This window comes from Borostomias antarcticus (genome assembly GCF_949987555.1).
Source record: "Borostomias antarcticus genome assembly, chromosome: 6".
Lineage (NCBI taxonomy): Eukaryota > Metazoa > Chordata > Actinopteri > Stomiiformes > Stomiidae > Borostomias > Borostomias antarcticus.
Window position 1 is genome coordinate 15,802,930 of NC_140239.1, and position 13,713 is coordinate 15,816,642.

Below are 13,713 nucleotides of genomic sequence, written 5' to 3' on the forward strand. Positions count from 1 at the left end.
TGTGTGCGAGTGTGTGTGTGTATTAGATGGAGAGCCCCAGCCAGAGTTCATCACCTTCCTCTACCAGCTGACCCAGGGGGCGGCTGGGCGGAGCTACGGACTAAACGTTGCACGATTGGCTGATATCCCGGAACCTGTATTACAGACTGCCGCCCGCAAGGCCCGTGAGCTAGAGAACACAGTCAATACCAGGAGGTACACACACACACACTCCCACACACACACTCCCACACACACACACACACACACACACTCACACACACACACACACACACACACACACACACACACACACACACACACGCACAGGTTAATTCTTTTCAGATGTTTGTTTTGTGTCTGTGTTCTGCTGTGTGGAGCAGAGCTTTTGGCTTCTCCAGTTAACAGCATATTCCTCTCCCAGGGACAGAGGGCAAACATACTGACTTTAACCCCCCCCCCCCCCGTTTCTCATTTGTTCTAGGAGGAGCAAGAAGCTACTCTCAGTACTGTGGAACATCAGTGACAGAAGGACCCTGTTGGACTGGACTCTATCAAACCCCTGATCACTCACACACACACACACACTTCCCTGACTGCTGTGTGTGACTCCAGTGCCTGCATGGGCCTGTCTCCCTAGTGTGTGTGTGTGTGTCAGGGGAGAGAGAGAGGGAGGGAGGAGGACAGAGAGGGAGGGAGGAGGACAGAGAGGGAGGGAGGAGGACAGAGAGAGAGGGAGGGAGGAGGAGAGAGAGGGAGGGAGGGAGAGATGGAGTGATAGATGGGTCAAGCCCTGAGGGCCTCTGTTGTGCTACACGGTCAGGATATAAGATAAAGGATAAAGGACCAGGGACACACACAGGCACGCACACGCACATAGGCACGCACACACATAAGTGGCCAGTGAAGCGAGAGCTATTTTCTGAGCTCTGTCAGAGCAGTGAGGCTGTGAGCTCATGTGGCCTTCTGGGTAACAGGGTTTGACTGAAGGCCATTCAAGGAGGCATGGCATTACTACTTTAATAAAGAACTGTACATTTGTGTGTGTGTGTGTGTGTGAGAGAGAGAGAGGGGGGGGGGGGGGAGAGAGAGGATGAGTGAGTGTGGGGGGCAACGCTGGGCAGTTTACACATGACCATGTTGAATGGAGTTTGTAATTTACAGTTGTTGATTAAAGAAATAAAGAATAAAAGTGATTTTCTTTCAGACTGTATTTTTATGCAGTGTACAGACAAAAGTGTGTTTGTGATGTGCTGTCCTCTGTAATAACACTATTATGCAATGTATTACTTATGCAATACCAATCCAACCACACTTCTTTGCTTTTCCACCGACCATTGCGCGCTCACTGTACTGTCCGACGGGTCTATTTGCATAGCTGATGTGATAAAAAAAATAATTGTTACGGTGTACCAATGTAACAGTTCTCTCTCTCTCGCCCTCCACACATACATACACACACACACACACACACACACACACACACACACACACACACACACACACACTCTCTCTCTCTCTACATTACACTATACACGCTCCGCCTCTAAACCCACCAACTCCAGTGTTGCCCTGCCGGTGAGAGATCTGCGAGCATCACAGAGGGAGGGAGGGAGAGATGCCGTGTCTTCAACCGGTGTCCAAGCCGATTACAGTTGATCTCGCCAGTAATTCAGTCACTCAGCCGGTCCTCTACACGGTCTCCCACTGCGCGGGGAGAGAGACGTTTCCTCTCTGTGTAGACAGCACTGGGATTCATTTATGTGCATTTCGCTCTTTAAAAAAAAGTTCAGCCGAGGTGACCATGGAATGAAGCCGAGTCGGTTCTGAGTAAGTGTTGGACAGATTTTAAATCAGAAGCCTTTTCCCTTGCGGAGCAACTTTACCCCCGCCGCTGAGCTAAACCGGGTCGCTGAAAGGGAAAGTTGACACGCTCTCCGGCAGAAATGGGCTCACGGTAAACTATCGAATCACGGTTTTTCTAAACCGGTGGAAGGAGAAACTAGGCTCAATGCAGAAAAGCGTCCGGTACAACGAGGGACATGCGCTGTTTCTCTCGGTGGTTGCGCGTAAGGAAGGGACCAAGCGCGGGTACCTGAGTAAGAAGACCGCGGAGAACAGCCGATGGCACGAGAAGTTCTTTGCTCTGTACCAGAACGTGCTGTTTTATTTCGAAAACGAACAGAGCGCGCGACCTGCCGGGATTTACCTGTTGGAAGGATGCACCTGCGAGCGCGTGCCTGCGCCCAAAGTGTCCACCGCAGCGAGAGAGCCGCTGGATAAACAGGTGAGTGAGTGAGTGAATGGGTGAGAGAGAGGAGTGAGTGAGTGAGTGAGAAACGTGGGGTCTGACGCATTGTCTGTGCAAGGGCTGCCGCTGCCCAACCGAGGCGTTTTAGTAGTCTGGAGGGTAACGGTAGGAAGGTGGTGACCATTGCATTTGATTGATCGATCCTCGTGGGGGAAGTTGGGTGTTTCAGCAGTGGAAAAGTAGGGTACAGCAGAAAAAAGAATATACATAATAGATTCAATTACAAGGAATACCTACAGTATGCATACATATAGGATATATCTAGCATACATAATACAGTCTGCACAAATATGTATAATATACTCAAATATACATTGTATGTAGCCTACACAATCTACATACATGCACGCACGCACTCGGGCACTGTTATAGTCTGATGGCCAATGGCACAAAGGAGCACCTAAACCGCTCTGTGTTGCACCTGGGTGAGAGGAGCCTGTGGCTGAAGGTGCTCCCCTGCCCCAGCTCGCCATAGAGGTGATTAGACCACGCATCACCACCTCTGTAATTAGGCTATAACCACCATATACTGGATATTGGAGAGAACCCCCCCCCCCATCATATTCAGATATGATCAACATGCCCCCCCCCCAATATAGCCTAACTGATATAAATATATAAATACATTGCTATTCTACAACAGGCAACCACATACCAATGTCCGAAATCCTTAGCAAATTACTAGTCTGAACGCTGATACACTACGTAAGCTACGCTAACTAGGCGTGCTGCAGACCTCTTTATGCGTCTGGGACACTTCATGCAAAAATCGGGTGCTCAAATCACCATCTAGCAGAACTCCTTGCTGGACTGCTGTGATACGAAATGTCAAACACTGTCTCTATTTTCTACCTTTCAAACATTAAAAAGTGGAAAATAAGAATGTAATATGAATTGTATGTAGACTATAGGCTACACTGTAAGAAAAACACTGAAATGTACAGTAACTTGCTGGCAGCTATTGGCAAGTAACCCTACTAACACAGTGGGTTGCAGCAACGTTGCACATAAGTTGTACTTAGGTAAGTTGCAAGGTTACCATCAGGCGATGTTGTGACAACGTTCATCTATGGTCGAACATAACTTTACCCTCCTAAGTCTAATTAGACTTTACTGCAACGTTGCAGAAACATTGACAACATGGGTCCCTGCAACGTCATTACATAACGTGAGTAAGTAACGTTGTATTACAGTCCTATTAGGCTAGCAATCGGGCTATCCCGTGACGTCACTGCTTCTGTATGTTGAGGTTAATAACTCATCTTAGAAATGTTATTGATTGTATATTTCCCTGTTTGTTATAAATTGAATGCTTTTTCATTAATTAAAAAAAATTCTACTAACTTTTCGGTGTCGACCAAGATATCATTTTTCAAAAGACGTGTCGAGAAATCCCATTCATTCTCTCGGCATTATGGAACGCTACCACTAGGGGGCGATGATATTACTTTCCCTCCCTATAGATGGGTTCGCCGCCTACGTCACAGCAGAGTAAGCACGCAGCCTCTAGGCAAAAAGGCAAACGAACTCGCTAGCCACAGTAGAAAGGGGGTCCGTTTCATGTAGCTAATTATGCCTCAAAGCTGCTGTGCTGTGAACTGTACAAACAGAAAAGGACAAGATGATGGCCTCAGATTCTTCAGCATCCCCTCGAGATGTCACCCTTTTCAGAGGAACCACCGAAAGCTGTGGTTTAAAGCCATAAAAAGAACAGATTGGGGACCAACAAACACTTTTTTGTGTGGTGCGCACTTCATCTCTGGTAAGTTATCTAGCTAACGTCACCTCGGGTTTTTTTTCTCATCAAATTACATTGATTTGACCGTTGGTTTAGCTATTTATTTGTTTACTTACCGGTAATATAAGATTTAAGTAAACAGAAGTAACTCATAACCTGCACGCTTAACTAAGTTCAGGAATTGGAAGCCTAATGATAGCTAGCTAACGTTAGCTAATGCTAGCTAGCACGCTACCTAGTGTTAGCTAGCTAAGTCAAGGCCTGAACTTGGCTAACGTTTAGACAATATTGCAAATACTCCGACAAACTATTGCAAACCTTTTTTCTGTTACTGCTGGCTTGGTGTTCGCCGCGAACATTTGCAGAAACATAAGCGAACGGTCTGAGCTGGTAGTTTGTGTTAGTTAACGTTACTCTAAAATGGCCGCTGGACATGTGAATTGTTTGTTTGTTTGACTCTGCTGAATTTGAGACTCACATTGGGAGCTCGCTCATGTCATGCTTTCTAAGGCCATCACGAATCTTAGGCTAATTTTACATAGGCAAAAGTGAAGGCGAAGCCAAGATAATGCTTTATATATTTTCCATTTGTCTGGAAAGTGGGAGACTGAGAACGATGCCACCCACGAGGTAAGCGGGGTACCATGGACAATAACGTTAGCTCGAAACAAAGATGGAGGCAGCTTTGTTTGCCACATTAGAAGTATCGGTGTTGGAGTTCACGAGTCAAAAACAGGCGTTCCTGTTAAAACTGCGAGTAGTAACGCGTGATTCACGGGCCTTATACATTTAATCTGTGCACTGCAGTGGCTAATGCCTAAACTAGCTTCATGTTTCCCACACTGATGATTGACCGCCATTGACCGCATCTGTCCTGGGCAGATGCCGGCAGAGAATAAAAAAATAAAAAAGAATAGTATAGAATAGTGGCGTGTCACTAATTACTTATCGGCTGTAATGACTTGTTGAATTGTTGTTTTAGTCGCTTCTTCCCCTCTGCCTACTTTCCCATAGGGTCCTTATGTGTTTATAACCTTAATATTTTTTTGTTTATTGGGCAGACTGTATTGCAGTGTGGAGTTTCTGGGGGAGGACACTGTGTCGGTTGTCCCAGTATCCTGGCTCTCCAAAAAGGATGGGGTAAGAACATGTTTGTGTGAACAATGTTTCTGATTGGTGTGCTACTTTTCAATTGTACAGGGAAGCGGGTACTAACATGGTTTCACTCACAGTTGCAGATGTGTTCCTGGCCAATGAACAAAGTCAGCCAACGGATAAAGAGCTGTGTGGAACCTAACCCTGGCTGGGCGCTCCACAGAGTCCGGGTTTTCCGAAAGTCCACAACTGGTACTGTTTGCATTTTAAGCTGTTAAAAATACTGATGGGGGGGGGGGGGAGATCATGACTCATTATTCTGAGGAAAAAGGATGGCTGAAATGTATTGATTATGGTACTTTATGCACACAGATCATTTTGAAGGTGCCAGGCTCATGGCAAAAGTCTTTGAGCAGCAGTCGTCAATGGACGAGTGCCAAGACGTTCGAAAGAGACGGCGCAACACGCGCTATCACTCCAGTGACGAAGGTAATATACTAAAGTGCATTCAACAGTCCCAAAAGAGTAGTACTTTTGAAATCGAGTAATCTGAGCTAATATACTGATATTCCAAGCCCCGGGCAGCCATTGGTCCCCACAATGCAGGCCAAAGACGGTATGCCAGGTGCCGGAGTTGAAAGGCCTCTGCCGGCTGTCCAGTACAATCCACGTGTGCTGTACAATCCAGGTATGCTTGTTTGTGTTGAAATTAAATGTCTATGCCTACTGCACACTGATAGTTGGACTATTTTGTATTTATTTTGAATACCATTTTACTCATCTTGCAGATTTTCCAAGCTTGTCCCATGTGAGCGAGCGGGGCCCAGGCCCCATGTATAGCACCCCAGCCAGATCATATAGCACCCCAGCCAGACCAGGTAAGAGTGGCATGTACTGCTGTGGTGTTGTGGTGTCTACCTGTCATGTCTTTATTTAGTTTCCCTCCAAATGCCAGAAGCCAAAGCCAACACCATAAAGTTTCCTGCTAATCCCTTAAGGTTTTCAGTTAGCTCTGTGATTGGCTTTTTTAGATTGAATACCATTTTACTCATCTTGCAGATTTTCCGAGCTCATCCCCTGTGAGCGAAAACCACATGAGCCGAGGCCTCATGTATAGCACCCCAGCCAGACCAGGTAAGAGTGGCATGTACTGCTGTGGTGTTGTGATGTCTACCTGTTAATGTCTTAATTTATTTTCCTTCAAATGCCAGAAGCCAAAGCATGCTGCCAACACCATACAGTTTCCTGCTAATCCCTTACCTTTATCCCTTTTGTTTTTCAGTTAGGTCTGTGATGCCGTCGCCCAAGAAAACGGCTCCAGCACCATTGACTCCATGTACCCCTCTACCGAATCGATGCTGCTCTGCAGATGCTGGTATGGAACTACTTCATGTTGCATGCAGGGATATATTTTGAGCTTCATTTAGTTTTATGTCAATGTACTTATAGCCACATCTGTGTTTATCTAGATTTCCAGAGGTCTGTACATCAGCAGTTCTCAGACTTGCGGGGAGCAACTCTGTGAGCTTGCACAGAGTGTGAGGGAACTGGCCCAGAGCATGCGGCCTGGGGAGTCTGGAGCCCAGGGAGAAGTGCTGGATGTACTGGACCCTGCCCAAACGGAGGAGGAGCTGCAGGTCTTTGAGGCCAGGTTGAAGGACCGGGAACATCAGAGGAAGATGGTGAGTGTCTGCAGGGCAGAACTTTGTCTTATTTTGCAGGGAAGGGTACAGTAAATGACTGTCTTTGTTTTGCAGACACAATACCTAGGTGCCATTGGTGGCAGAGACTTGGCGGACACAGTCCGGCGGGTGCTGTCAGCTGTTGCCACACATGCGGTGTGGAGCGCCTACAGTGTGCACGGGAAGAAGGGGAAGAAGCCACTGAAGAGTATGACACTCTTGTCAATGTTCTAACACGTAATAAATGGTTCATATTTTTAATATTTTTTAATACATCGTCTTTGTTCCATGACCGATGTGAATTGAAACCATTACCTTTCTTGATAACTTAAAGGTGCAGTTATGGTCTCCATGCTGAAGGCTACGATGGCGGAGGTGGCCGCCCAGCTGCAGGAGACATTAAAACATGCCCCTACTAAATGCAGAAGGGTAAGTGATGTCTTTTTTGGGGGGTTTCTCCTACCCAGTGACACTACATGGTTCCAAAGATTGTGTACCACTTTTTTGTGCATGTATGTGCGTTGTGTATTTACGGCCATTTCATTATGTCTTTAGGTATCTGCAGAAGTCCGCCTGAGCACAGCCCATCCAAGAACAGTCCATCTGAGCACTCCCCAGCATTCTGATGAGGAAGACTTCCCGTCCTAGCTGCCCCCCAGCCCATCTGACGCCCACCCGCAGCCGATCTGAGCACAGCCCCCCCCCCAGCCTATCTGAGCACAGCCTGTCATTTTTTTTGTAAATAACTGTTTTTTGTTGTTGTTTTTTTAATCCTTTTGTTTTTAAAACTTGTTTATCATGTTGCAGGCCAGACATTGTGTGTACTTTTTTAATAAAATAAATTGTTCTTAACTGTAAATGGTGTTGTCATAACTTTTGTACCATAATTTTGCTTGCTGCATTGACCATGACATTAATAGGCTCTTTACACAAGCTCCACTACTTCCTGAAACACTAGAGGCGTATTTCTTTCCTGTCCTATACTAGTGGATGGAAGTGATTGATCAGGTGTGCTGCACACCGGATTCATCGCAATTTCTATCCAATAGTATAGGACGGTAAAGAAATATGCCTGTAGGGTTTCAGGAAGTAGTGGAGCTTGTGCAAGGAGCTGATTTGTTTTGTAATGCAAATTATAAATGTAGCCAACGGAAGTGTAGACCACGTTGCAGCAAAGTAATATATAAACGTGTATACAACGTTGCAGCCATATACATCGAAATCATCACGGAAATCACAACGTTGTGTGCACATTGCAGGCACGTTGCAGACACGTTGGACCTGCACGTTGCAGCAACTTGTGTGCAGATACTGCGTTTGCGTTGCATGCACGTTTAACTTGACGTTGAGTGGACCATACAAAAGTCTAAATCGCACGTTTCTGCAACATTGCTGCAACCTGATTGTGTTAGTAGGGAAGTTGCTGTAATACATTCTACAGTAAGCTTACTGTAAAGTACTGTACAGTATTTACTTACTACAGTAATACTTATTACAGTAATATGAACAGTACTGTGATTGTCATAACAGCAATACAATGCTGTATTTTTTATTACTGCAAATATTAGACTACCGTAATAAGCATTACTGCACTAATTTAGTACTGTGAATTAATAACGGTAAAATAACTACAGTAGTAAGAATTACTGCATTAATTTAGAACTGAATTAATAACGGTAAAATAATGTAAAATGAAGACACTGTTTTAGTATTTGAACTCATGTATTAAAGGACAATGCTCGTTTTTGACAACCTGGACATTATTTACGACATATTATAAGACGTTTGACTCACCGAGATCACTTTGGTGTAGTTAGGAGGCATGTAGAAGAAATTTAAAATCCAGCGCGAGCCACTATATCCATGTAATGGCGGTGGTCGGGGCACTTAGAATGCAGTTTCTAAAAATCTATTTTCTGCCAGGAAATGGTTGTTTTCATCAATCTGTCTTGATGAATCGGTAGTTGTGCTTACATAGAGCATAGGCCTGTTGTGGTTTTCACATGCCATGATCTTTAGAAACGTCTTTCGAAACGAAATAGCTTCCTCACTTGCTCCAGCACTAATGCGCACAGCGTGCAATCGTTGCTCCAGCACGCTGTGCGCATGCGTGCTGGAGCAAGTGAGGAAGCTATTTCGTGTCTAAAGCGTTTCTAAAGATCATATTACAGAGGCATGTGAAATACCACAACAACAGGCCTATGCTCTATGTAAGCACAACTAGCGATTCATCAAGACAGATTGATGAAAACAACCATTTTGCGGCAGAAAATAGATTTAGAAACTGCATTCTAAGTGCCCCGACCACCGCCATTACATGGATATACTGGCTCGCGCTGGATTTTAAATTTCTTCTACATGCCTCCGAACTACACCAAAGTGATCTCGGTGAGTCAAACGTCTTATAATATGTCGTAAATAAGGTCCAGGTTGTCAAAAACAAGCATTGTCCTTTAAAAGTAAACTTGCACATAACATTTTACAAGTAATTTTTGTGTAAATATATAGAGAAACAACTAAAAGTTTACACAAATAAAATATGAAAAACTAAATGTCTACATTCTGAGATGGAGCCTTTTAACCATTTGATAAGAATGTAACAAATCTAAATGTGAAATCAATAAACAATCAATCAATAATTACATATCTTGGATTGGTGTCTTGAGTGTCTTCTAATGGAGTCTTCTTTCCTGCAGTGGGTGGACAAAAAACAATTCGTTTTATAGGCAAGACTCGTGGCACAAGTCCAGTTAAAGGAGTAGTTCACTATTTTGGACATTTAGCCCTATTTGTAGTTTGTCTAACATTAACTTGACACATAGAGAGCATAATTTCACTGATCGTTCCAGTATTGAGCTAACTGCATTTTTTCTGCAAGCTCTGAATGGGCTACAATGGAAGTCAATGAAATCCATGATAAACGTGATTTTCTGAGACGGGAAGCACAGGGTGCAATCTCACTTGTGCCAGTATGCTTGTCTGTGAAATGCATTGCAATCCGATCAAAAGCAATATAAATGCAGATTTCTCGAGATAGACTAGTGCCGGTGGCGTCCATCTTAAAGGGACATTGTGTGATTTGTTTCTGTTATTTATCAGCAAAAATCTATGTTTTCATTAATAAATATGTCCTTATTCATGGCGAATGACCTCCATCAATAAACCGACCAATTGATGTAAGCCTAGAAATTCTCATTTACATATACATAGCGTCAGTCGGCACTCTGGAGAGAGCCATGTTGTTCCGCCATCTTTAAAATACAGATACCGATAGGGGACATACACTAGGCTAATCGCGTTTTGCATTCAGTGCCAGCGTGAGAGAAGCATGTGAGATTAGGTTTGGTAATTGGGGGCTACCGTAACTGTAATAAGCATTTGAAAGGCGAAGCGCTAGAGAGCACTATTGGGTTGGTTGCAATATACGATTTCACCACTATGTGGGAGCAAAAATCACACAATGTCCCTTTAAATTTGACCTCTCCTAGGTCAAATCTCACTTCCCCCCACATCTGAAAATAAACCATATGGTATGTACTAACTATGGTAGAAAGTTCAAGCTTTCCTCAAAAAGTGAATCATTTCTCATAATATGGGAGCCGCTGTACGCTGTACTGGCTGGATTCACATAGGGAGCATCACATTGGGCTAGTCGCTCTACGAGGGTGGATAGTGTAACTCGGCTTGTGAACTCATTGCTCCACATCGACCAGGTGTTGGTGTTAAGACAACGAGCTGAGGGAGTCAGGAAGCTGTCACTCTCTTTTGGCTTGTCAACTGGCAAGGTTGTGTAACAAGTTAACTTTAGATACGTGGAGATAATATTTTGGTGGAATTGGTTACCAAATAGAGAGAAAAATAAAAAAAACTACCCCCAGAAGCAGTTGCAGGGTATCAACGGGCCCGGAGGGCTGCGGCTTCGGCCGTGACCAAGGCAAAGCAGCGGGTGTGGGAGGAGTTCGGAGAAACCATGGAGAAGGACTTTCGGTCGGCACCAAGGTGTTTCTGGAAGACCATCCGACACCTCAGGAAGGGAAAGCAGGGGACCGTCCAAGCTGTGTACAGCAAGGATGGTACACTGCTGACCTCAACTGAGGAGGACTTTGAGGAACTCCTGAACCGGACTTACCCACCCTCTACGATCGAGGCAGAGCCGGAAGATGATGGGGGGTCATCGTCAATTTCTTTGGAGGTCACTGAGGTAGTCAAACAACTCCACAGTGGCAAAGCCCCAGGGACTGATGAGATCCGTCCAGAAATTCTGAAGGCGCTGGGTGTTGAGGGGCTGTCGTGGTTGGCATGACTCTTTAACATTGCATGGAAATCTGGGTCAGTGCCAAAGGAGTGGCAGACTGGGGTGGTGGTCCCAATATTCAAAAAAGGGGACCAGAGGGTGTGTGCCAATTACAGAGGAATCACATTACTCAGCCTCCCAGGGAAAGTGTACTCCAAGGTGCTGGAAAGGAGGGTCTGGCCGATAGTCGAACCTCAGATCGAAGAGGAACTATGCGGATTTCGTCCTGGTCGTGGAACCACCGACCAGCTCTTCACTCTCGCAAGGATCTTGGAGGGGGCGTGGGAGTTTGCCCAACCTGTCTACATGTGTTTTGTGGATTTGGAGAAGGCTTACGACCGGGTCCCTCGAGAGGTCTTATGGAGGGTTATGCGGGAGTATGGGGTGAGGGGGTCCCTACTTAGGGCCATCCAATCCCTGTACACCCAGAGCGAGAGCTGTGTCCATGTCCTCGGCAGTAAGTCATTTTCTTTTCCGGTGGGGGTTGGCCTCCGCCAGGGCTGCACTTTGTCATCAATCCTGTTTCTGATTTTCATTGTCAGGATATGGAAGCGTAGCCGGGGGGAGGTGGGTTTGCAGTACGGTGAGCTGGGGATCGCGTCGCTGCTGTTTGCAGATGATGTGGTCCTGATGGCGTCATCGGCCTGTGACCTCCAGCACTCTCTGGATAGGTTCGCAACTGAGTGTGAAGCGGCTGGGATGAGAATCAGCACCTCTAAACGTGAGGCCATGGTTCTCAGCAGGAAACCGGTGGTCTGTCTTCTCTGAGTAGGAAATGAGTCCTTACCCCAAGTGAAGGAGTCCAAGTATCTGGGGGTCTTGTTCACGAGTGAGGGAACAATGGAGAGGGAGTTTGGCCGGAGAATCGGAGCAGCTAGTGCGGTTCTGCAGTCGCTTTACCGCACTGTTGTGACAAAAAGAGAGCTGAGACAAAAGGCAAAGCTCAATCTACCGGTCTATCTTCGTCCCCACCCTCACCTATGGTCATGAAGGATGGGTCATGACCGAAAGAACGAGATCACGGATACAAGCGGCTTCCTTGGCGCCTCCCTAGGGAGGTGTTCCAGGCGTGTCCGGCTGGGAGGAGGCCACGGGGTAGACCCAGGACTAGGTGGCGGGATTACATCTCCGCACTGGCCTGGGAGCGTCTAAAGATTCCCTAGGCAGAGCTGGTTGATGCTGCTAGGGAAAGGGATGTCTGGGGCCCCCTGCTGGAACTGCTGCCTCCGCAACCCGACCCCGGATAAGCGGATGAAGATGGATGGATGGATGGGAAAAAACTAGCAAATTATCTTACCTGGTATCAGTTGTTCTGCCAGTCATAGTCAATGCCGTTCCAGATGAATGATGCCACGTGCGGATTGAGGGACTCATTCTTGCACTGGACCAACTTGCCAGTCCTTCTGCTCACCTGGACCTTGGAAGAGCACTTGCTCTGTTCCGGGTTTATCCAGACAAAAAATCTATAAACACAAAAGACATCATATATTACACAATTGTGACCACCGCTGGTAATTTGGTCCTCAACTAGGCAAAGGTCATTTTTCAGTTTTTTACAGATTATGAAAGTGCAGATTGTAAGATTTCAAATGAGGTCTCATACATTGAAATCTGAACATAGTTGAAGAAGATATGCTTATTTGAATGCTAGTACTGCCAAATCAACTTAGCTGAGAAATCCCCCTCCAAAGTTCTCCAACATTTTCACACCTCTGACTGCCAGGTAATGGGCGTGAACAATAGCCTGGTAACCGCACCCCCAGCCACTCCCCCACTGGACGATCTGTCATTATCTGTCAGAGTGGCTGTCAACTTGGGGTATTGTCTGTCAGAGTGGCTGTCAACTTGGGGTATTACCTGAGAGTGGCTGCCAAGTGGGGTGCTCTCTCACTGATGACCCCACACTCTTTGAGTCAGTATTAATCTTGTTCTTAACTGCATTCACAACACAATATAAGATGAAGTTCAAATTTAACGTTCTTTATTGTCACATACATGATATAAAGTACAAGCATAAGTAGTAAAGTGTACAAAAAAAGGCAACAGTCTAAGTGTTAAAGTGTACAGTCAGTTGTATGTTGTATAGACAAGGTGCATAGTGTTCATTGTGATCAAGTGTACAACAAAGTAATAACAGTCCCCAGCTCAATACTCAAGGTAATAACAACAGTACTCGGCTCAGTATTCAATAGTCTGACAATGCAGTCTGTGCAAGTGTGGGCAAGTCTGTGCAAGAGAACAAGCAACGCTTCAGTATACAAACAGGAAAAGGCTGTGGCCTTTCTCCTGCAGTGCTGTCCGTCCTGATGATCTGCAGTGAATCTACAAGCGGACAGTCTTGTTCTGAGCTGCTGTGGAGTTTGGCGGGGGACATGTGGCGTCTCGTCCCTCATCAGAACAGAACTCTCTGATCTTGTCAAAGAGATACGTCTGTCTGGCCATGTCCAGTCCGGGTGGGGCTTGCACAAAAAGACCTTCTCTGGGGGCCAGGACATCAGGCTTGCGCAGCAGCTGTAACTCGACTGCTGGTGCATCACGGTGTTCTCTGGCCACAACCATGCCAGGTCTCTCAGCATCAAAACTGCAATAGAATAGAAGGAAGAAAGTACATTAA

General features: G+C 45.8%; 2 protein-coding genes across 2 annotated transcripts in view; both read left to right on the forward strand.

The window, feature by feature from the left end:
• msh3 (mutS homolog 3 (E. coli)) overlaps positions 1 to 626 on the forward strand; it is a gene marked incomplete at its 5' end in the record, with an annotated part of 186,563 nt that extends 185,937 nt beyond the window's left edge. The window contains 2 exons of the mRNA XM_084440013.1: positions 27 to 195; positions 464 to 626. Coding sequence (XP_084296139.1) covers positions 27 to 195; positions 464 to 545 — 251 coding nt within the window. The remainder of the gene's footprint in view (positions 1 to 26; positions 196 to 463) is intronic.
• Positions 627 to 1,990: 1,364 nt separating this feature from the next.
• The window catches only part of rasgrf2b (Ras protein-specific guanine nucleotide-releasing factor 2b), a gene marked incomplete at both ends in the record, with an annotated part of 308,695 nt that continues 296,972 nt past the window's right edge, over positions 1,991 to 13,713 (forward strand). The window contains one exon of the mRNA XM_084439496.1: positions 1,991 to 2,266. Within this exon, the coding sequence (XP_084295622.1) occupies positions 1,991 to 2,266 (276 nt within the window). The remainder of the gene's footprint in view (positions 2,267 to 13,713) is intronic.